Here is a 22,926-nt window from a genome sequence, read left to right on the forward strand (position 1 = left end):
AAATCTTTCCCTGAAATAGTCAGCATACAAGAAATTAACCCTTTTGCATAAATTACATTAAGAAATAAAATTACAGAATGTGCATTTAGAGATTCCTAAATTTCATTACTACTATTACAAATTAGAAATGAAAAATTATGTTAAGTAAATTTTAGTAAGAACGTCCATACTTAAATTACATAGAACTAAAACACTAAAATACATTTTGGACTACGCTAAATCAAACAATAAAAATTAAGGTGTGCTCTGTCATAAGGAGAACCGATGTTGATACAAAGCTGTTGAGTACTTTGCTTGTAATAAAGGATAGGGACCTCAGTCTTCTTCCTGATGGCAAGAACTCAAACAGATAAAGGGAATAAATATATATAAAAATAATAATAATAATAATAGTAATAATCCACTCAGTCAGGATTCAATATCAGTACACTCAAATCCAAAGCCCTCAATAGTTCTGTCACAAGGCAAATATGAATTCCCCCTTATTTTGAGTAGAGGGGATTATGGGCTTCTTCATTCTCAAATTTACAACTTACTCATGTTATAAAATGTTGCCGTAGTCATGAAGACCATCTAAACACTAGTTAGGTCCATTGATTCAAAATGGACTGCATATGTAATGTAATGTAATGTAATGTAATGTAATGTAATATGTATGAAAGGTAAGATTAATTCACCCATAGTGACTTCCTGTGTGAAATGTACAATATATGACCAAAAGTATTTTAACACCCCTTGGTGTCGGGCTGTTTTTCATGGTTTGGGCTAGTTCCCTTAGTTCAGGTGAGGGCAAATCTTAATGTTACAGCATACAACGACATTCTAGACAATTCTGTGCATCTCCAACAGTTTGGGGGAAGGCTCTTTCCCATGTCATTTCATGACAATGTCCCCGGGCACTCAGCAAGGTCCATATAGAAATGTATTTGTCAAGAACGGTGTGGAAGAACTTGACTGGCCTGCACAGAGCCCTGACCACACCACATCCAACACCTTTGGGATCAAAGGTGCGGGCCAGGCCTAATCATCCAATTAGTGCTTGACTTCACTAATGCGCTTCTGGCTGAATGGAAACAAATCCCTGCAGCAATGTTCCAACACAGAGTATAAAGAAGTTGTTATAGCAGGAAAGGGTGGTCCTACTCCAAATCATAATTTTGGATGAGATGTTGGATGTCAGGTGTCCACATTCTTTTGGCCATGTAGTCTATGTTTGCCTGACAAAAATCTATTTATGTTGTCTGCCCTGCATGGTTGGCATGGGGGTTTGAAACACTGCGGGGTTACTGAGATGTTTCTTGGAGGCCAGCAAATCTCTTCTGACTGCATCACTCTGGAAAAAGAGTGCTGGTTGAGTCCTCTCCAAAAGCATTAAGGTCCGGTCTTTTTGACCTTTGCGTTGCACCTCATGTTGTAAGGATAAGAAATGCCAAACATATTTGAAATCCATCAGCACCTCTGCTTCTGCCCCTGATCAGAGAAACAACATGGGGATTGCTTTCAATAATTCATCAAAATAAAGTGTTGAGCCATGAGCCTGTTCACGTCTCAGGCTTTGCATTGATTTTTGCTGGGAGGAAAAGTAAAGCAAGACTAACAAGCTCAGAGGCACTTGTTCGCTACAGAATCAAAATAAAAAAAGGAAAAAAGACATGCTGTACTGGAGTACACAGGGATATTGTGTGAACACACTCTCTACCTTTGAGGTTGTTCAAGTGACAGTTTGAAGCATAGAAACAACTAGATGCTTCTTGGGAAAGGTTCTACGTTTGAAACTGAATAAAAGCTATTATGGATACCCGCAGGCATGTACAAAATATTTTATCAATTGTGGAAGGTGAGAGATGATACTTTTTTATAACAACAGATGTTGGCACAAACATGTGTTGTTATAAAAGGAAAATGCTATATCATGTTTATTGCACCACAACATGAGGTGATGTCTGCACGAACATGAAAAAATAAAATCAAAGCAAAATAGATCAAAGCTGTTGCAAAAAAGGGGGGTTCAGAAGGGATGGAAGGTTAATAATTTGATTACAACAAAGCCTAATTTTGCTGAGCTAAATAAATTATTGGCACTTTGATCTCCTTCAAAGCAACATGAATGCTGAGGAGGCATCATTCCTGTTCATTCCCATCATGCACCCCTAAATGTCATTCAATATGATTGACAACTCTCAGCACCTTGAGAGACACTGTACAGCACCTTGAATCTAATCACACCATTCAGACCATTGTATAACGTCAGTGCTGGTCAAATGTGCTGGATTCCAGAACCTGTCTACAGCTGTGTGAATACCTCAAAAACTGAAGTCGAAACTGAATGTTTAACTTTTATAATGCAAATATACAGATATTTCACCTGCCATTGCTTCTCATCAGAGAGAATAGAGGAATACAAGAACCGGTTTGTAGAAAAACAGGCTTTCTTCCATGGACAAATTTCAGAATACACAGACATGAGGAGCCATGCGTTACAAAATATTGCATATTTAAGGTTTATTGTTGATTAAAGTATATTTTTCAATGTTGAACAATAACATCTGAGCCAATTTAGCTCATTGGTGGTTCTGTCAGCCCCCAAACCCCAGCTGATCAAGGAGTCTGAATTCTAGTTCTAACCATATGAAATAAGGAAAGAATTAATAACTTCCAATTCAAATAATGTATTCAATTCCTCTTCAATATACATTAAACAAATCTCCCTTCAGTATAAAATAAACAAATGCCTGTTCAGTCTGAAAGAAAAGCTAATTGAGGTTTTTTCCCCCTCACTTTCCCTTTATAAATTTACAATCTTTTCTATTGAATAGCTAATAAAAGGAATTGTGTGGACAGGAGAAGGTATTAACATTAATAAACAAAACAAAACAAAACATGCAGGATTTGGCAGTCATTTAGGCAAGCAGTATAGTCTCGCAAGGAATAGTGAAGTCTAGATCTGCTAATCCCCCGAGCACATGTGACACAGCGTAGGTGTGTTTTTAAACAGCTTTTCATCCACAGGTCTGACAACTAATGCAATGAAAATCTCAACTAGTAGGTCCCAAAAGACCAGCGGAGTTCCCAGCCAAAATAAAACTACTGCACTGAGGAACACAGCAAGAGGGAATAAGATTAGAAAATGAACCAAAAGATGCCATTTCTTGTCTCTTTTAATGGCAAGAGGAAGGGCGTCGTCACGCCCTATTGGACTAGAGAAAATTCACTACAGCTGCTCTGAATGACCAATTAACTGATCAGTCTCCCAAACACTGATCAACAGCTGATCCACATAGCCCTATAATCAAGTGCTGAGTCAAAGGAATCTCGATTTGAGTGAGTTACAAAATCGAAATTACGAAATTGAGAAGAAATAACTTGTGGCTTGTTTTTTTTCTTGTAGCATTTTGTTTTCTTTGGCTACTTTGTTAATGCATTTTATTTTGGGGCAAATAAAATATCCACTGTCCCATTTAATTATTTATCTTTTTGCCAATTTGTCTTATGCAATCACAATGAACAATTTAGATACATTTAGTATCACACCCTAGCACAACCTTAACATTTTAGTTTTGATTTTTCCTGCTGCTATTAGGTGTCAGACAGTGAGAATTAAGTCAAATATATTTAATTGTCTGAATCCTGTGGTTTTAACTGCTAACACCCTTGTTTGATGTCCAGAACTCTGAATACTGAACACAAGTGCATCAACCAGTTAATCAGTTAACTATTATCAAATACATCAATTATTAATTATATAATTGAATTAGTTTATTTGCAGAGAAACCTGTTGGATCAACCTTTATCAAAATGTATGAATCACAACCAGATTAAAATGAAGAGATTTATTAAGTTTATTAAGTAAGATATTTATTTATTAAATGTACAACATGATCAAAAGATGAAGGTTGACTTTAAAAAAACTATTAACAACATTACAGACATAGACCAGTCAAAGCCACAAAATAAATTTATGAAAGAGAATATCAAACCACAGCCTGTTTCTCCCCAAAGTATTACCCAGGAAACCAAGTTCAAGGTCCAAAAACCAAAAGACAGCTGAATATTTCAAAAAGCCAGGGATGAAAATGTAAAAATGCCAGATGAGCTGTAAGACAAAAATGTAAGATCCTGCACGCACAAAACAGCTACCAGCAGGCCCAGGTGCAAGGTTCAGATTTCTCAGATTGCAACCACAGATATCAAACCCCCAAACATCCACCATAACAGATGTTAACAGGCTGAAGTTAAGCACCAAAATTTTCTAACTCTGACTCATGAAGTAAAGAAAAGTCTGCTTGTTAATGTTGTTCCAAAAGAGGAAGGGAAAATGATTCAGAAAGAGGTGGGACAGTGGCTGCACTGATTTGGTGAGGTGTGAAGTGTGGGGATGTGGGAGCAGGGTTAGACAGGGACAGTCTTCTCTGAAAACTAGCACATTCACGTATTAAAGTGGCCTTATGTTGTTGGAAGCAGGGCTAAGAACTAAGCACTAAGCACATATTAGTATCAAATTCTTTATTGTCTTACGGCCTTTATGAGACCAAACATGAATATGTTAGGAATTAATCCAGCTCAGCTATGGAATTTACTATGATATGGAGTTTACTTCTGCTTCGTACAACTGGGATGATATTTTATAGGCAAATAATTGTCAAATCTGGCCAGCTGTAATCTCCACCTTCAGGCAAAATAATTTCCATGTAACAAAACCAAATTGCACCTCACTGGTTTTCTCTTGAAAGGAACCGCTCCCAACAATGTAGATTTCAGCTACCAGGCCTGAACAACCATTATCTATGTGGTCATGATGATTTTCAATCAATGATTTCAATTAGATTTCACAGATTACGTTCAAATTTAACCAAAAGGAACATGATCTTTGTGCATCTATAGCCATGCAGGGTCTCTGACCCCCAATGTGGTGTGCTGTCTTCAAGTAATAAGCTAATAATACTTCAGGACAAGTAAGTTTCTATGTGGAGAGCAGGAAGAGGGGACAGAGAGAAAACACATTCCTATGATCACACAAATTACATCGTCTGTTTCTCAAAGGAGATAATCTAAAAACTAGATACCGACATAGGGGTTTGCCATAATTCTTTGAGTCCAAGTTGAATTATAGCCAATGACAGCACAGATCAGTGTCTAGCCTGCCAAAATTGTTCATTAAATAGAGTTAACTGTCAGGTTTCACAAGCCCTGATAGTCTGCCAACATGAAATTAAAAATAAGCATGGCCGACACAATGTACAGCTGTCCGCTGGTCATCTTATTTACACCATTCTACTTCGTGACACAACCATGCATGCTAGAAGAGGGGGTGATGGGAATGCCATGGCCAAGAATTTGTTTTGTGGGTTCAAAATTCCAAGCTGAACCTTGGTATTGTTGTGTACCTTTGGATTTTGCTGTTCAATTTAAACTACTAAGAGGAGATATGTTCACTCATTAGTAATTGTAATAGGCTCAAACAAAAACTGATTATACAAAACTCTATCTCTCTGTGACCCGTAATAATGAGGACCCTGGTCTGAACACTCTTATGAACTCTTATGAATGTAAAATTCAGGCAGCCTTTTAAGATAAAATGTGAATAAGAATTAGGTCCTTATTACTGACTGCAAAGCTCAGAGATTGAACATCGAGAAGTTGTTAACCCTGTTATGCTCAATTGACAATATGAACTGATGACAGCAGCAGAAATCGCTATACTTGGTCATATGCAGTGACAAGGGTGCATTTCAGACCATTTGGCGTGACACCAATAACGTACCGATTGTAAACTCTGTAATGATTTATCGAATTTGCTAAACAATTATGCATTTTGATATAAAAATTGTGAGAAAGCTTATTTGTGCTAATTCATCCCATAGTGGTAGCTTATAGCAGTGGCGATTCTAGGAAATTATAGATGGGTCGGAAAGAGTGGGAAGGTGAAATTTGGGTATGATTAGCGTTTTAATTCATACAATGGCTACCTTTCATACAATATCAGCTTGTGACAACACTTGTTTTACATTAATATCTCAGTTACATCAACACTGAGTTAGCTAAGCAGTTTGGTGTTGATATGTGCAATATTTATTCGATTTAGCAAGTGTCCACAAAGTATGTTGTGCCTATGTTGTTCAGCTACACAACTCCTGTCTCATTACTTAGGTGCTCAATTGAATGAGGACAGCTTCACTACGACTTATACTAAAGTATAACTGCAATGTTTAAGCAAATGGAGTAGATGGCTACTGGCTAATGTCTGCTGGTTCTTTGCCTCTGCGTCATGCATTGAAATCCTATATGGAAAATCATATGCACCAGTATCCCCCTCTGGTCAGCATTTGACACATGGAAAGGGAGGAAAAGGAGCAGAGATGCATCTGTTTTTGGCTGGGAAGGGTGGACCCAAATCATACTATACAGAACTGGGTAGTTGGAGACTGCAATGATAAGCTGGTCTTCCGTGATGCTGGAGCAGAACACTAGAGCCTCGTCGTAACTGATTGGTTGGATGTGCTGAAAAGTTGACTGCTAGTCAATGTTTAAAAGATACAAACATCTGGGTAATTTGTTGCGAAGCACAGACTCCACCTCCCCAGCTGTATGTTGCTGTTCTCCACAGACTTTGATAGAATCTTTGTCACTGTCGGAAGATTGTTAATTGGGCATTAGATCTGAAAAGCAAACCTCGAGAAAAACATTTTGGGGTCATTTTTGACTCAGATCTCAACTTTTTTGCCTTTTAACAATGTTACTAAAACTGCTTTTTACCATCTCAGAAATATATTGGAAGTGAGGCCATTATTTTCTGGTCCCCACACAGAAAAACTTATACATGCATTTACAAGCTGACTAGACTATTGTTCATTGGTCTCCTAAAAAATCAATTCAGCTGTTTCAGCTTGCTGCCTGCATTTTAACAGGAACAAAGAAGCATTGATTTTAAGATTCTTCTGTTGATATTTAAAGCACTTAAGGGTTTAAAACCTGAATAAATGAATAACTGCTTGATCGTGTATCAGCCTCAGTGAACAATACACTCTAAACACTACCCTGTTAGTTATGTGAGATGCACAACTGAACTTCTGTCTATTTAAATACTGTGTGTACTGAGGAGGCTTCCATAATTTTAAGAAGACAGGCGGTGGTGCAAAGTGTTGAGGAGATTAAAAATAAGAAAAAGTGCAGAGAGGCAGCAATGTTCAGGTGTTTTTGCTGGAGGGAAGATAGGAAGCCTCCCAGGGGGTTTTAAAAAGCAATAGCTAAGCAGTGTTGTATTGTAAGTTACAAAATAGCCCGGCTGTGCTCTTTCCCATGAATAAACCAGTTAATGGCTGAATCATTGTGTTGGCTGGCTGTTCCCGGATATCTGTTCACGCTGCAGAAACACTGCAAAGACGAAGCACTTACCCAGGGTCTTACGGTTATTTGCACTGTTGAACGTAAATGCACACGCTGCTTTCTGCTTTTTGGCACCAGAATGTAGTAAGAAACTCCTTACCACAGTACATACAAACTATCAATCCTTGAGCAGTCTTACATCCCTGCAGTGCAGTAGATGTTGGTGTTGACTCAATAAACAGTCAGTTACAAATTAGGCTTAGATCAGACATATGTTTGCTTATGAACCACATGAACCCTGTATCCTCCATATTTTCCACTGTATATGTGTTGCTGGACTCTTTCTTTTTATGATATGTAGACAAAGGCTTGTACTGAACTCTTTGGTTACAACATTGATAGTGATATTTTGCAGCCTATGTGTGGTCTGTGGGCAAGCACATAAACCATTTACATTAGTAACTGAGCAGCATGGCTGTATTAGTCTTTGAAGGTGTCCTTCTAACGCTTCTCATTTTCCAAGAAAAATTAGTGACACACATCAGCTCTTTACCCCCACGTAGCAGCAGAAATTTCTTCAAACAAAATGATGGTATCACTTAATTGTAAAATGCATGGGGGGCTGCACTTCCTTGTCTTCTCAATCAGCCATGGTCAAGCCCATGCAAGATAAAGAGAATCCACATCGCTATCTGCCCTCCTCGAAACAAGCGTTTCTGACAACCGACCCTGCCATACAAACTCTTCCCAAGGCTGTTGCCCCACAGAGGAAGGCTGCAAGACAGGCAACAATTGTTTTTATCTCAGGCAGAAAAACCAACAGTGACTGTGTTATCTCTGTTATGCAGAGTTACTAAGAATGTTTAAGAACGTGCTGAAAATGAAAACAAATGCTGGTTGGTTCCAATGTGTCTGCGAGATTAACAGGTTGCCAATAGCAACATGCACATGCCATTGGCTGATAATAATAGGGTGTTAATGACAACAGCCAATATTTACATCCCAGGAATTTTAATCAGTCAGATCTACTACTCATTCGTTTTCTAAAATAGGCTTTGTGGTAAATCTTTCCTTTTGCTGAAAGTGTAGACACCTGATCACGGAAACTAAACCATTTGTGGAAAACAAAATGTTCAAGGCTAACACAAATAATAGTGAGGCAAAACTACTGTATTAAATAACTAAGTTCAATAATTAGGGGGAAGTATATTTTTAAAAACCTTAATTGATTTTAGATATTCTCTTGAGAAAAGAAATTATAAAAAAAACATTTTTGGGTCCCCAGGATTCAGAACTGAATGGGTCTCCAGAACCCAATTAGAGAGGCCCTGGCAAATGTTGGTGACACACCAAGCGACCCACATGCCAGGTGACATCATTAAGAGATGCACATCTCTTCTGATTGTCGCTAACCTCCCTGCTATACTTTGTGACTGCAGTGTGAAAACCAGTCACTGGCATATGGTCAGGTGCAGGTGTGACAGCTGTGACCAGGAAAGCACAATCACAGAAACCCAGCTGGGGAGAAAATGCAAAAAATCATTTCTTTTCTCCTTTCCTGAGTTTGTCTTCCAGGGTTGCACCCGTTCTTGCATGGCAATCCAAAGCTATTCTCGTCTGTTCATGTATATTTAAGAAGGAAGTATAGGGCTGCTCATGGATTAAAAAAAAAAAAAAAAGTTAATGAGAGGGATTAATCACAATTCTTTACATTTTTTCAAATGAAGTCATAACTCGAGTTTAAAAAAAAAGATTTTTATTTATTTTAAAAAATTGAAATTAATAACATTGTTTATTAGCATCCTAGCTAATATCAGAAAGCATGCCCTATGTAAACAGAAGCAACACTTAAAGGGAGAACGTGTGGCACAGTCCGTAAAAGGGCTGACCCACATACTGCCGACCCACATATTAATCCCAGCGTACCTCCTGGGCTTTCCCCACTATGGCTCTTTCTGCTCTTTGATCCCATCTCTACCTGTGACTCCCTGTCTGAATAAAACTAAAAAATACACAAGGAGGTGAAACTGTTTGCTCTCCTTAAAAACAAATAAAGCAATACTTAATTCTGAATGAATCAAATTACTTTGGAAACAAAGAAGCGCACACAAAGTAATTTACCTGTGATTTATTCGTGTAGATAATATATGCACTATGTGAATCCTGGTATGATATGTTCTCTTCAGTCACAACATTAAAAATACATATGGTGAAACTGTCACAGCTAAATTATTAAAATGCCAACAGATTCAGCAAAGGGTACACAGTATTCCTTAATGAGTATTGCGCCTTATCGGACCTGTGTTTTGTAGTTGTTCCAATGACCTTCGGTATGCACTTATTGTACATCGCTTTGGATAAAAGCGTCTGCCAAATAGATGTAATGGAATGTACTATAACAATGGTCATAACACCCCTGTAGGCCTTTCCCCCCTGCCCCCTAGTGGTATGGGCACCAGCACCCACAGAATGGAGATAAAGGGAGGATCCATAATTTATTAAAAAATGGGCAACAAACACACAGCAAATTTGAACTAAGTTTCTACAACAGACTCCAGACTTTCTGGCCAATATTGTAACTTTTCAGCACTCGGGGCACTAAATGGCAGTAAGACTATCCCCCAATCATACAGAAATGAGCTACAGCAGTTCTTGAAAACATTAGCATAGTGATATAAAAGTATTTGTAAGTATGGCAGATTGGATAAAAGGATTTCACACTGTGAGAGAAGTAACTGAAGAGCTTTAAAAAGTGGATCTCAGTTAGAGGTTTTATTTTTATATTTATTAAATGGAGATTCGCTCAAAGAGAGTGTGTTAGACAAAGCTATAGCCCCACTGGAGGTCACGTAAGTTCTCTTAAAAAACCGAGCTTAGTGTTCTCCTTATTATCTCTTCTTATTCCACATCAACAGCACACTACTCCTCCTACAGCTTTTCAGCCAGACCTACCACGTTTGGCTAGTATCTTCACCTAGTTGCTTGTGCTTGATGAGTCAATAGCGCAGATATTTTTCTTTTTAGATATTAATGATGGACAATGGACATTTTCCATTGATTAACTCATTCAGAATGTGAACAATACATTTGCAGATGCAAGCTACACTCAGCCGCCCCAGCTACCATAGATACAGACCGTCTCTCTGATGTTCTCAATAACGTCAGCAGCTGCAAAGAGAGTTCAACCCAGACTAATATTAGTTTTCTGTCATAATTGCTGCCATATGTATTTCAACATTTAACATAATGTTGATTCTTGTAAGGTATCAACACTCAAAAACATGTTAGAATTGTTTATCCTCTGCGATCTTTTCAAAATATGCTATTTTCAGTGAAGGAAGCTTTATTGTGGTGTAGATAATATGTAAAACATTATCCAAAATGTTCAATTATGAGAGGTTTTGGGAAGCCTTGGAAAAACCCTTGAGAAATGTTACTGCTTTTAGTTTTCCGCACAATTTTTTAAATTTTGTGAAAATAAACAGTAGAGTTGCATTTTATGTACATTATGTGAATACCATGAGTAATTCTTCACATATTTCCTAAATTATAATACATAATCTTGGTGGCACACGTGCCCTTAAAATAATGTCAGAATCTCTCTGCTGTGTGTTGCCACAAAGTTTTAAGGCTTTATTTAAGAGTAGTGCAGACCAGGTGGAAATGGCCTTTTTAAATGCTTGGGGGGAAAAAATGCATGTTCTCTGACCTTCAAGGTGTTAAGGACTGGTTCTAAAACTGTAAGAGCTGGCACCTCAGGAGAAGGGCTTGTATTGAATAATACAAGCTATTGAATAATAAATAAATAATGCAAGCAACATAAGTTCAATGTGCATCGAAGGCTATACAAATGTCCTCAAATATTTTCTCTAATGCAGCAACAGTGCAATGGTAGAGTATACTGTGTTTGGCTGGGTTCACATTGAAGATACTGGCTAAATGCATTTAAAGCTTGCATTCCTTTTACTTTTACATAATGTGGCTTTGAAAGTCTGTCATTAGCTCTAACCTCCACCTTAACCTTGACCTCAGTTTCACTCAGAACATGAATACAATGGTTAATATGAAACTGAAGCAAAGCTCCACAAAGTATTCACAAAGAGTTGGATTTACAAGATAAGTCTGTAGCTTCTGAAAGGGTTTATTTAAAAAAAAAATCAGAACAGGAACATTTTCCACAAACATCAGTTACTCACATACATAAAACATATACTTTTGCATCTAAAAACACATTAGTCAAGATTAGTGGTAACTTGGTATTATTTTGATATTCTTTTAATTTTTTTTTTACAGATGTGTACAGACTGTACTGATTTGTTTGAGTGAGTTACTTGGCTTTTTAAACAATCTTTTTCTTTCTTATTTTTTAGTTTATTGATTTGCTTATTTGATTTCCTTGAGCTGGGCCTGTCATTAATGAACCACTGAAAGCTAGCATGTCACCTAGCTGACTGATTTAATGAAACGCTATGTAGCTAGGTTGAATGCGTGCTCATGCGGCATCAGACATCTGGATTTCTACGTTCACAGCCCCATTGGAACCGAAATGAAGGATGAAACCATGGAATTCCATCGACACAAATGGAGAAATAGACATGGTCCATATTTTTTCAGTATTTATTTATGATCCAGGTTATTCACACCTAACAAACTGTTCACTTCCTTCATTCCCACCAGTATTCAGAACATGACCTTTCTTTCAAATCACGCTATGCTTTGATATGTAATACATTTCTTTGAAAGTTCTCAAGGACCTGCAGGTTTTTTTTTTCTTTTCAATTTCACTTACATAAAAAGAACTGAACTCTTTCAAATGTCTTTTTCCCTGGTATTTCATGAACTGAACATGAACTGGATCTAAGGATGTGCAAAGACAGATATCAGGGCAAGTGAGACTTGGCAGGACATTTTAATGCCACATCGACGCCTGACAGTGACTGAAAATGTAAGATGTCCTCCGTTTCTTACTTTCTAGGCTGAGACCCCAGTATGCTGGAATACCCCAGATGAGGTGAAAGGGAGGGGTCCCAGAATCCAGAATAGGGGAGACAAGTTTCCCTTTGAAGAATAATTTTGTTCATCTTTATTGTACTTTTTCAAATAACAGAACTTCTATACTTTCAGGTAAAATAAATCTCATTTACAAAAACAGATTACATGTCCTCGAAAGCATTATGACCTATGGAAGGAAAGGGGCAGGTGGTAGTCTTTACTATTATGTAAGACATGCTAATGCCAGTTGCAATGCAAACATTGAATTGTCCATTTAGTATTCTGACAGTCTAGGAGCGTATGTCAGCTGCCTAATTTCAGGGTGATTCCACAAATAATATTACAATTCATACTGTAATCATTTTAAGACTAGACTGTGTAGAAAGTCTGATATGTTGTCTGTATGAGGAAAAGCAGACATAGGCAATGGCAAACTGCAAATCAGTATAAAAGATATGCTGAGCACCGCCTTCTTAGTAGTGTAGCGTGTGATTATTTTCACTTGTAGCTGGATATCTAGGGTGTAGCTGAAATTTCTAGAACTGACATACCCTACCAAGTCTTGCAAAATGTCCTGACAAATAGCCAAAACAAAGAATAAAAATCACAATTACCTGTATTCAATCAACATTTGACTTTAACTTACATATGAGTAAACACAAGCATTACACTTTCTCTTAGCAAACTCAGTTCGGTAAATTTGTTTTGTTGATTGCTGAACTCATTAAACTGTGTTTGTGAAGAATGAAATGCTGATTTCCATTCAGTTATAACTCAAAATTAAGGAAAAAATGTTATTTGAATCAATTTTAGCAAGAAAAACAGCCACTGTGCACAGATCAACTACCAATTGTCAGAACACAATGGCACCCTCAAGAAAGATCAGCAAAAATTAGATTGTATAAAACAACACAGGTACTAAGCTCAAAAATACCTGCATCTGTCAATAAATGCATTAAACCGCATATCTTATTATGTGTAACAAATTAACGTTGTTTCATTTTCTGTTTAATGCTCACTTTTCCCAATAAATATCTTATGTCTCTCGGACTGTGTGTGTGTGCGTGTGTTTGTATAAAAAAGAGGGATGATCATCAGAAGGAAACCCATAGTATAGTATAGTATAGTACTAGAAGTATGGTGGTGAATATTTGATGTTGTGTTGCTGTTTAACTTCCAAAAGCCATGGGAACCTTATTAGGATCCATGGCATCAAGAACTGTCAATTACCAGAATTTAGCCTGGCATCTGGCTGCCTCTGCTAACAGACTGCCAATGATCCAAAAGCATGCCTCCAAATTTACAAAAAAAGGTCAAGTGACAACAGAGTCAGGCTTTTGCAATGGCCATCCCAGTCCCCAGACCTAAGCCCCATTGAAAACCTGTGGGGTGAGGAGAGTCCACAAGAGAAGACCAAGCACTTTTGGTTGATCTGGAGAAATTCTGCATGAAGGAATGTTCTCCGGGCCCTTCCTGTGTGTTCTCCCACCTCTTCAAACATTATAGAGGAATCAGTGCTGTTATCTTGGCGCTATCACGCTATTTTCTCATATCACTTTTTAATTTTTTAAAATTATAAACAATGAAGTGAATTTTATCAAGCAGTTTTTGCTTATTTCAAATGAGGGTGCCAATAATTCTGGAGGGCAGTTTGTGTATGTGTGTGCATATATATTCAATACATCACAATTGCTTAGCAGACACACATCTAGAGTGACATACAATAAGGTACAGTAAAGACACATTTACAATTAATAAGTGTAATGCTAACCTACAGAAACAAGGAACTATATGTATTGTATTGGAACAAAAGAAAGCTAAACTTCCTTTCTGTCTAACGTCTGCACACCTATAACTAACATTATCTTAAAAGGAAGGAAGGAAGGAAGGAAGGAAGAAAGGAAGGAAGAAAGAAAGAAAGAAAGAAAGAAAGAAAGAAAGAAAGAAAGAAAGAAAGAAAGAAAGAAAGAAAGAAAGAAAGAAAGAAAGAAAGAAAGAAATATTTCAAGGGGGTCAGGGGAACCATGGTGCAATCTGAAGAGGTCTGTGGTCAGACACAGACTCCTGGCTCACACCTTAGCAGGCACCTACATGTTCTTAAGTACATTCACAGTAAATTAATACATTCACAAATTATTTACAGTAAAATGTTCTGTGTTAAATGAATATATAAGAGTACATATTGTCCCTACTGGACCTGTATGCACTCTTTTAGAGCTGAAATAACGCTGAACAGGTCTCATATAGTCCTCAAATGGCCATCCCTCTTTTCCCTCTCAAATGTAGTCATATTTAAAGAACTGAGTGGGTATGCATACATACAGCATGTAAGCAAAAAAACAGAACGTAGAGGTAACCCTCACAGAAAAGCATATGCAGTGGTTTAAAATAAATAAAAGAGGACACTGTAAGTACTCGGCAATAACTGTTCTGAAAATTGCTTCTTGCTGAAGTCATTATTTAAAGAATCAGAACATGGCTTTTCCAATGAAGTCCTTCAAATGTCTGGTGGAGAAAAATCAGTCTGGACTTTTACAAGTAGATTTGTGCTGTATTTTCCAGGTAATTGTACTTAAAGTAAGGCTATGTTAAAAACAATTGCAAAGTCCTAACAAAGAATAGCAAAGTAAACAATGTTCTTTTCTGTTGGTACTCATGAGTTCATTTTTATGCATTGCTCACTGGCCATAGTTACAGTCCTTAGTTATGATGCTGATCTGTAGGTAGCATCACTATCACTAATCTAAGCCTAAAATCCCTATCCAACTATGCTGATGGTGCATGTATGTGTGTGTGTGTGTGTGTATGTATGTATGTACAGTATATATAGATATAAACATATAGTACATGTATGTGTACTTTAGGACAGCAAATGCAATAGTACTGAGTCTGTTGATCTGTTGTTTATCAAGGGATTAACAAGGTGAACTGCAAGCGATTCTCCAGGTTGAGTTCTGTCAGTAGAACGATGGGGCATAAACGAAAATGAGCAAAAGGTCAATTCTGCACAGACATCAGGAAGTCTTTCTTCACACAGACAGTAGTCACTGTGTGGAACAGCTTGCCAGGTCAACCAGCAGAGGCAGAAACTCAGGGGTTTTTCAAGCCCAGGCTTGATACAGTCCTGAATGCTATCTAGTTTGTGGGTAAAATGTAAGCACCCTTTAGAGGCAGGAAAATGGCAAGCGTTGGGCTGAATAATCTGTTTTCATAATTTATCTCATGTCATATCATGTTATGTTGTTATGTTATGTTATGTTGCGTTACAGTGTTGACTGAAAAAAAACAAAAGTGCTCAGCAACTGCAGCGGATGAGACTTCCCTCCTACATGTATCCTTGCTGACAGAGGTGGTGGCCATTGATGATGTTGAAGTTGGGTATCGAGTGATTGGTGCTCTTCAGTGAGGTCACCCTGGTGGTGCTCCGCCCCCTGCTCTGGGAGCGAATGATGAGAGGGGGGCGGCAGCAGCACAGCTGCCTGTTGAACTGCTTCTGGAAGCTCTTGCTGAGCAGGTAAAGGGCAAAGGGGTTGATGCAGGAGTTGGCAAAAGCCAGGACACGGCCACACACACTGGAGATGAAGTGGAGCAGGGAGGTGTCCACCTCTGAGTAGTGGTAGGAGCGGTACAGGTAGACCACGTGGTTGGGGAGCCAGCACACAGCAAAGAGGGCCACGAACACCAGCACCATCCGCGCCAGCCTCTTCCTGGACTCCATCTGAGAGTAAGGAAACAGAAAGGAGCAGATAGGAAATCCCTACATTTAACACATCTTCATTCTGAGTTTTCCATTTACTGCTGTGAATGACAGCGCAATGTGGACAAAAATCTTTTGGGGTTACAGACCTGCTTACCACAATGCAATTATTCAGAGTGCATTGGAGGTAATGAAGTACAACACATGTATAATTCACCCCAGCAAAACAGTACTTGAAAAAGCACTGAAATGTATGTTTCCAGAAAGAAATGGACTAGAAAACATTTTTATTTTAATTGTCCTCACCACCCCCTTGGATGCTGTGAGATGAAAATGATTCTCAGTGGCTAGCTTTAGCGCCTATACGTTACATTAAATTACTGACTAACAAAATCTTTTTTTACGTAACATCTATAAAGTATTCACTCTTTTTTTTCTTAAACTGTTAATCAACTTTCACCGTTGATGACTCAGCTCAGCTTCTATAGAATTCGATTCACGTTGCAAAGGGAAAGTGTTTGATTGACAGCTTTAAAATTATCCAACCCGCATACAGATGAAAGGGATATTGAGCATTGTTGCTAAGAAAGCCAGGGTATGCTATGATCAGGGCTTAGGACTAAAGGCTGTGATGCCTCACTGAACAATCAGCAAAGGGAAGAGTGTTAATACACTACAACAGATGGCAACATTGTGGTCCAACTGTACAGCACAAAGCCCAAGTAATGGTGTCATTAGCATAACAATAATGCAAAGAATAATTCACCAATCTTTGCTAGGATGGCCTTCTATTCAATACAAAGAGTGAGAAAATACAGGCTTTGTTTGTTTGGTATGTCTTTGTAAACGGGTTAGAGCTGCAGTAATACTTAAGGTGTTATGACAGGAGAATGTATGTTCAGTTTGACAAGCAAAGAGGAAGAGAGACTAGAATACAACAGGCAAGACTAATATGAGACATACTTAAATGCCAGATTGCCTGCATTTGTTTGGTAGGCAGACCAGATTTGTCTTTTGAGGGGAATAAAGAAAGCGCATCCAGTGGCTGGCAATTTGTCAGTCAATGAGACCTGATGGCCAGCACAGGTGTGATTATTTGGACCAAGTATTCTGCACCTGCAATAGATATGTAAGATGTAATAGAATTCTACATCATATTCTACATATGTCGTTACCAGACCTGGGTCAATACACATTTTTTTTGGATTCAAATACTTTTCTGTGCTCTATTGATCTTGCCTGGTCTAACGGAGCCAGCAAACATGACCAGAAAGTAGGGTTTGCACTTTTTGAAAGTATTTCATTGGTTCCAATTCACGAGACAGGATCAGTAAAGCTTGGAAACGTATTTGAATCCAAAACAAATGCGTATTTGACCCAGGTCTGGTTGTTACCTTGCAGATAATGCTATTGTCTGCCATTACTCTCCATACTCTCACAATACATGCATTATTGCCTGTCCATAGGCGTCTGGTCCATATTCTGTGGCACCAGATGATGAAACATTAGTCACCATTTTCTTTTGTACTTAGCACTTTTGCTAGCATGGTTAAATAAAATTTATATATATATATATATATATATATATATATATAAGAGTTCTTCCTTTTATTTATTCTGCGGTGTGCAGGTCCATCCCTTCTAGCCTCCATTGTCTACTGCGACTTCTGCACCTGCAGCTAATCGACATAAGAAGGACAGAGTCAGGCGCTACATCATATCCCACACTACTTGCAGAAGAACAGCCATTTCTGTGGGAAGGATGTATACTGCAGTGAGGAAGCAGTGATGGCACCAGTACTTTATGCTGCCGAAGCTCAGGTCAAGCAGTAAATTTCTACAAGGACTCCATGTTTATTGTTACTTGGCCCCAACCAATCTCAGGGTGCCTCTCACATAAAGATTTTTTAAACTGACCTTTGAGGTTAGACAGCATTTTGTATTGCAAAATAGCTGAAATGCATACAGTTTTCTGTTGATCTGCAACATGGAGTCAGAGGGGCAAGGGGCTGATCAATCATTAAAAAAAATTTTTTTAAAAAGCAACTGCACCTCGTCATACTACAAAGTCTTGTTCCAAATTTGCTGCTCTGTTTCCAAGGACCAAGAAAGCCTAAAGCTGTTTCCCGCACAGTAAAATGTCCAGTGTTAATTCAACTCGAACAGTGTTAATTCAACCCTTAACGGGTTACATTTGGTCCCACTCTGGAATGAATTAACACTGAGCATTTTACTGTGTGTGCTGAAGCCACAGAACCCTGCAGTCTACCAGCAGGATTTCCTGGAAGCTATCCTTATAAATCAAATGTTTTTGGGGAACAATTTAAAGTGGAGAGACAAAGGAATGTGTTCAATGACTGATTTCCTATTTTAAAGTTCAAATGTTTTGCTTGGATTGCTGCACACAACTGTGCTGTGAGGTATTATGCCTCCACATATGGACAGTAGCTTGTCTCTTGACAGTCCTTGACCATGAGAATCCCATATTTTTTGGTTTTAAACCTTTTTCCTCTTGGATTAATTAATTCAAATAAAGGTTTATTTGTTTAAATATGCATCTACTCTAAGAAATATGCAAATATGTACTCTACTGTCTTAAATGTAACAAAGACAGTGTAAGCAACTTAGACAATGATTTCGCATTTGTGAAATTAAAGCACTTCAGCATTCAAGACGTGCACAAAGAGAGAAGCACAATAATCTTGCAGAACTTGAATACTGATCCATAAAAGCCAGCTATGACTGAAGTTTAAATGGAAGACAGCTATTCATTTTGACTGCCATTAGAGAGAAAAAATCAAATGCAATAAAGGGAGAACTTTCAGATTAATTTGCACAAAGAAAAACCTCTCCACATTTTTCTGAATCAGGGATTAAAATTTTAAGGAATTTCGTTGATTGATTTCCATCAACATTAATGAACGATCATGGATTAATCGTTAACAAAACATCTAATTATAGGTTATGTCTATTTGTCACGGAAAATAGCGGATAAATTCGCGGAGAAGTCATGGCAAAGTTATTGAAAATCGCTGACAAATGAACAAAAGTGGAAGAAATCACGATGTTTGAAACATTTATTAAATTAATAGACCGTATGCGCAACAGGGAGGGAGGGAGACGACTGAAATAACACGCGCAACTGTAGCAACAGTAACAAGTGCATGATGTTTTTTTTTTTGTTTTTTTAATGTACGGACGGTGATTGGTTGCTAGGAACAAATAGCATAAGAGAAAAATACATTAGGCTGATACATTTAATTGCTTAATTCGGTCCATCACGGAAAGAAAGAGCATGTTGTTTTGCTTTTAAAAGAACGTGATTTGACCACAGAGCATGTTCAAAATGAATTACTAAAATAAAACACGATTACAGTGTATCCGTTTTGTATTTCTTTAAAGTTTTATTTTGGTATACAACATGTTGTAGACAATGCTGTTTGTTCTTTGAACTGACAAGGACGCCTTCAAGATTTTTACGCATTGTCGCACTTTGTTTCTCCCAGAATTTGAGAATGTAGTTAAAATTCGAAGGTCTATAAACAACTCGTTAAGGTTGGCTACGTTAAGGCTGCGTTATCCAAAACTGCCGAAAAATCACAGAAAGCACAAAAAACGAGAGAATCGCGGAAATCTATTAAATTTATCGATCAATTTATTAACGGCAAATCATCGTTCATGGATTAATTATTAACAACCCTATCCAGAATTCAGTGCCTTCCTCAAGGACACAAAGAAATCTAACTTGAAATCTAACTTGAAAATTTGGGAGTTACAATCCCAGCTCCTGAAACATTATACCATACTGCCATCCATGCTACTGACGAGTAAAGATGTTCTTAATTACCGCTTTTGTTCGGGAACATTGTATAGTTTTTTTGTTGTTTTAGACGAGTTCTACTCTCTGACCTTCAGTGATTACACCCACCTGCCTTCTGATGTAAACGTTGCCCTCTGCTGGCATGTTGTAGCCACTCCTAATCAGACTGCGTGCAATGAAGAAATAATAGACGGAAATGATGAAGAGGGGGATGATGTAGAATATGAGGAAGGAGGCCGTGGAGTGGATCTTGGGGTGCAGGTCGCCCGCGCTTGGGTAGGGAGCGCATGTCACAAAGGTCTCATTGGTTTCTGCAATGCTGAAGGCATGCAGGTCAGAGAAGACAGCCTCAGGAATGGCCAGGGTCATGGAGAACATCCAGATGGCCACTGCTCTGGTGCAGATTCTCACTGTGGCGTTTGGCACCTGTATGTCCATTGGTTGGACCACTGCTTTGTACCTTAGCAAAATGAAAAGAAAATGAACAGATACAGAAATTAACGGAGGCTGTAAAGGAGACAATGTTGTTGTGATTCACCTAAGACAACCATAAAACAGGAAAACCAGTTTTTGTCTCCTTTAGTATTAACTTTCCAGGCTATAAATGTGCTCTCTTCTGTAACCCGGGGACTGTGAACCATTAGGATGGGGGAATATTCCAGAGCCAATTCTCACATCTGCATTTTGACTCTTCTTCAAGAAGTATATCTCTGGACCTACGTATTGTCTCATTTCGCTGAGACACTGTTTTAGGGTGGAGGTGGGTCCACCCTATCTTGACTTTTCTGATGCTGGTTATAGCTGGCAGCCACACCAGGTGGTGTACAATCGTCACCCAGGGAGAGAGGAAATTGGGGGGGGGGGGGGGGGATACAGAAGCAGTGGCTGACAGGCTGTTTTGCAGGAAAGCACTTGCTTGAATACACTCTTCTCAATCAAAAGAGGAGGTTGCAGCACTGAATAAGAACATGACTGAGAGTGGGAAAAATTGCTCTGGCAATTTGTAAGCTCAAATCAGGTAACATTACTGGGAATGTTCAGCGTAAACAAGGTCATAACATTGAAGGATCATGTGAAAATCTACTTGTTTTGCTAAGGAATCCAATCAGTCTAAATTGTTTCTTACAACTGGAAACAATAATGAAGTAAACAGAGCATGTACACCAAATAATTGATAGCCTACTTTAGGAAATGTCCTGCATGTGTATGTGATCATTTAAAATATGACAGTATATTCCATATAAAGGTTTTATGTTTTGGCAGGTTTCATGTGTCTTTTCTTTTACCTCATACACCATTTTGATCACCCATGAACCGACAAAGCTCTATGAACCTTGGAAAAGCTCACAACCAGGAAAAACTTTTTCAATGAGCAATGCTGATGCCTTGAAATTAAATGCTCACAGCTTAGATAAAGACTTATTCAACAGGTGTTAACCCTCTAATATTATACAAATTAAATGACTGAAGAGAAATGGGACATGGTTCACTCTGAAGAGCATAGGTGAACACATCACATTTATAGTCACTAATTACATTTCCTAGAATAGTTTGTGATTTGTTTGTGTTCCTGAAAATCCCCCATAATGACCATGTATGGCTACTACATTCTTCAAAGGAGAGGTGCATGAGATTTTCTTTCAACTACTCCGTTTTTCTCAAGAAAACAATGCATTTGATTGGGACCATAAGGACACACAGTCGCAAACGTTATTTTCTTCCAGTCTACACCCTGTTATCAAATCAACAGTCTGTGTCGCAGAATTTGTCATTCGAATTTTCCTTTTAGTATTCCGTTTTGCGCACCCAGTAAGTACAGTCCCCCTTGTAGCTACATGGGTTACTTAATTTAAAAGAAAAATAAAAGTGCACACTAGTCTAATCGAATTTGACCATGAATGTTTCAATATCGTTTTCATAAGACGTTTAAGCATTGTGTCGAATTTTGTGCTATACTTCAATTTGCTAGTTATTCATAACTTATTGCTTACCTGTCCGCGGAAAGTGCCGTCAGTGTGAAAACAGACACACCAACCGACGTGAGCTGGATGAACGGAATTAGTTTGCAGCCCACTCTGCCAAAGAGCCACTCGTCAGTCAGGTACCTGCTGGCATCCACTGGTGCGCAAGTAACGAGAAGGAGTATGTCTCCCAATGCAAGGCTAGATATGAACAGGTTAGGGACTGTTCTCATGGATTTCATTGTGTAAAACGTCTTGATGAGCGTTATGTTGCCTATGAGTCCAACAATTATAATGATCCCATAAACGATAGCGATTGCAATCCCACACGGATACAGCAAGTGTTCCATATCAGCAGCAGAAGTGTGGTTGCTGTTAGTCCGCGAAGTATTTTGGGAAAACAAATCTACAATTGAATTAAAAAACAACGGTTCCTCAATAGACATTTTGTTACTGGTTCATTATTGGGTTATTAAAAAAAAAAAAAAAAGCCTACTGAATAGGATGCAAAGTAGGCTACTCTCCCTGTTCTTACAAAAACACTAAAATTAAATTAGTCAATACAGCTCTTACTTATGTAGGCTACTGAAACAAAGTTCCGTGATTTTGTTCCAGAGCGTAATGTCTTGTATTTAAGATTGCTACGAATACTAAGTCGCTCTGTGAAGTGTACGGTACCATTCGCTGTAAGCTTTTCCACAACCCCCAATCATCCCTTCCCTAGGTAAAATGATGCATTTTCTTGGTTGTCCAATAGAGTGCAGCTCATTCGTCCATATCTTGAGCTCGCGTTGAATCAGCTTTGCAAGACAGTCCACAGGCCGATCAGTCTAAAGCGGACAATAGGTTCGGCTAGTCTGTTGGCGTCTAATTTGCTTCTTGTACTGTTTGAGTCTCATCGTATCAACCGAACAGAAACGGAGAAGTAAGTTTTGTTCTGGAGTGAGCGGCTCACGGTGGTGACAGTGCGAAACAGTGTTAGAAAAGCAAGCGCGCCAAATCACAGGGCTGACTGCTATGACGGTAGTGACAAATTTGTATGTAGGTTATCTTGTGAATATTTTCGTTATCATTTCAATTACCCAGCAATAAGTAACCTAACGCAGTCAAACACATATGTAAGTAGGCTACTT

The 22,926-nt window shown here is 38.4% G+C and overlaps 1 protein-coding gene across 1 annotated transcript; it reads right to left on the reverse strand.

Annotated features, from left to right (window-relative positions):
• Positions 1-11,922: 11,922 nt before the first annotated feature.
• LOC118213870 (gastrin-releasing peptide receptor-like) lies at positions 11,923-22,239 on the reverse strand. Its single transcript, XM_035393082.1, has 3 exons — positions 21,824-22,239; positions 19,941-20,292; positions 11,923-16,033 (listed from the first exon to the last, which is right to left on the reverse strand). The coding sequence occupies exons 1-3, from the start codon at positions 22,237-22,239 to the stop codon at positions 15,641-15,643; spliced, it is 1,161 nt and encodes a 386-aa protein (XP_035248973.1). The 3' UTR covers positions 11,923-15,640.
• Positions 22,240-22,926: the final 687 nt, after the last annotated feature.

The sequence above is a fragment of the Anguilla anguilla genome, chromosome 15 (assembly GCF_013347855.1).
Source record: "Anguilla anguilla isolate fAngAng1 chromosome 15, fAngAng1.pri, whole genome shotgun sequence".
NCBI lineage: Eukaryota > Metazoa > Chordata > Actinopteri > Anguilliformes > Anguillidae > Anguilla > Anguilla anguilla.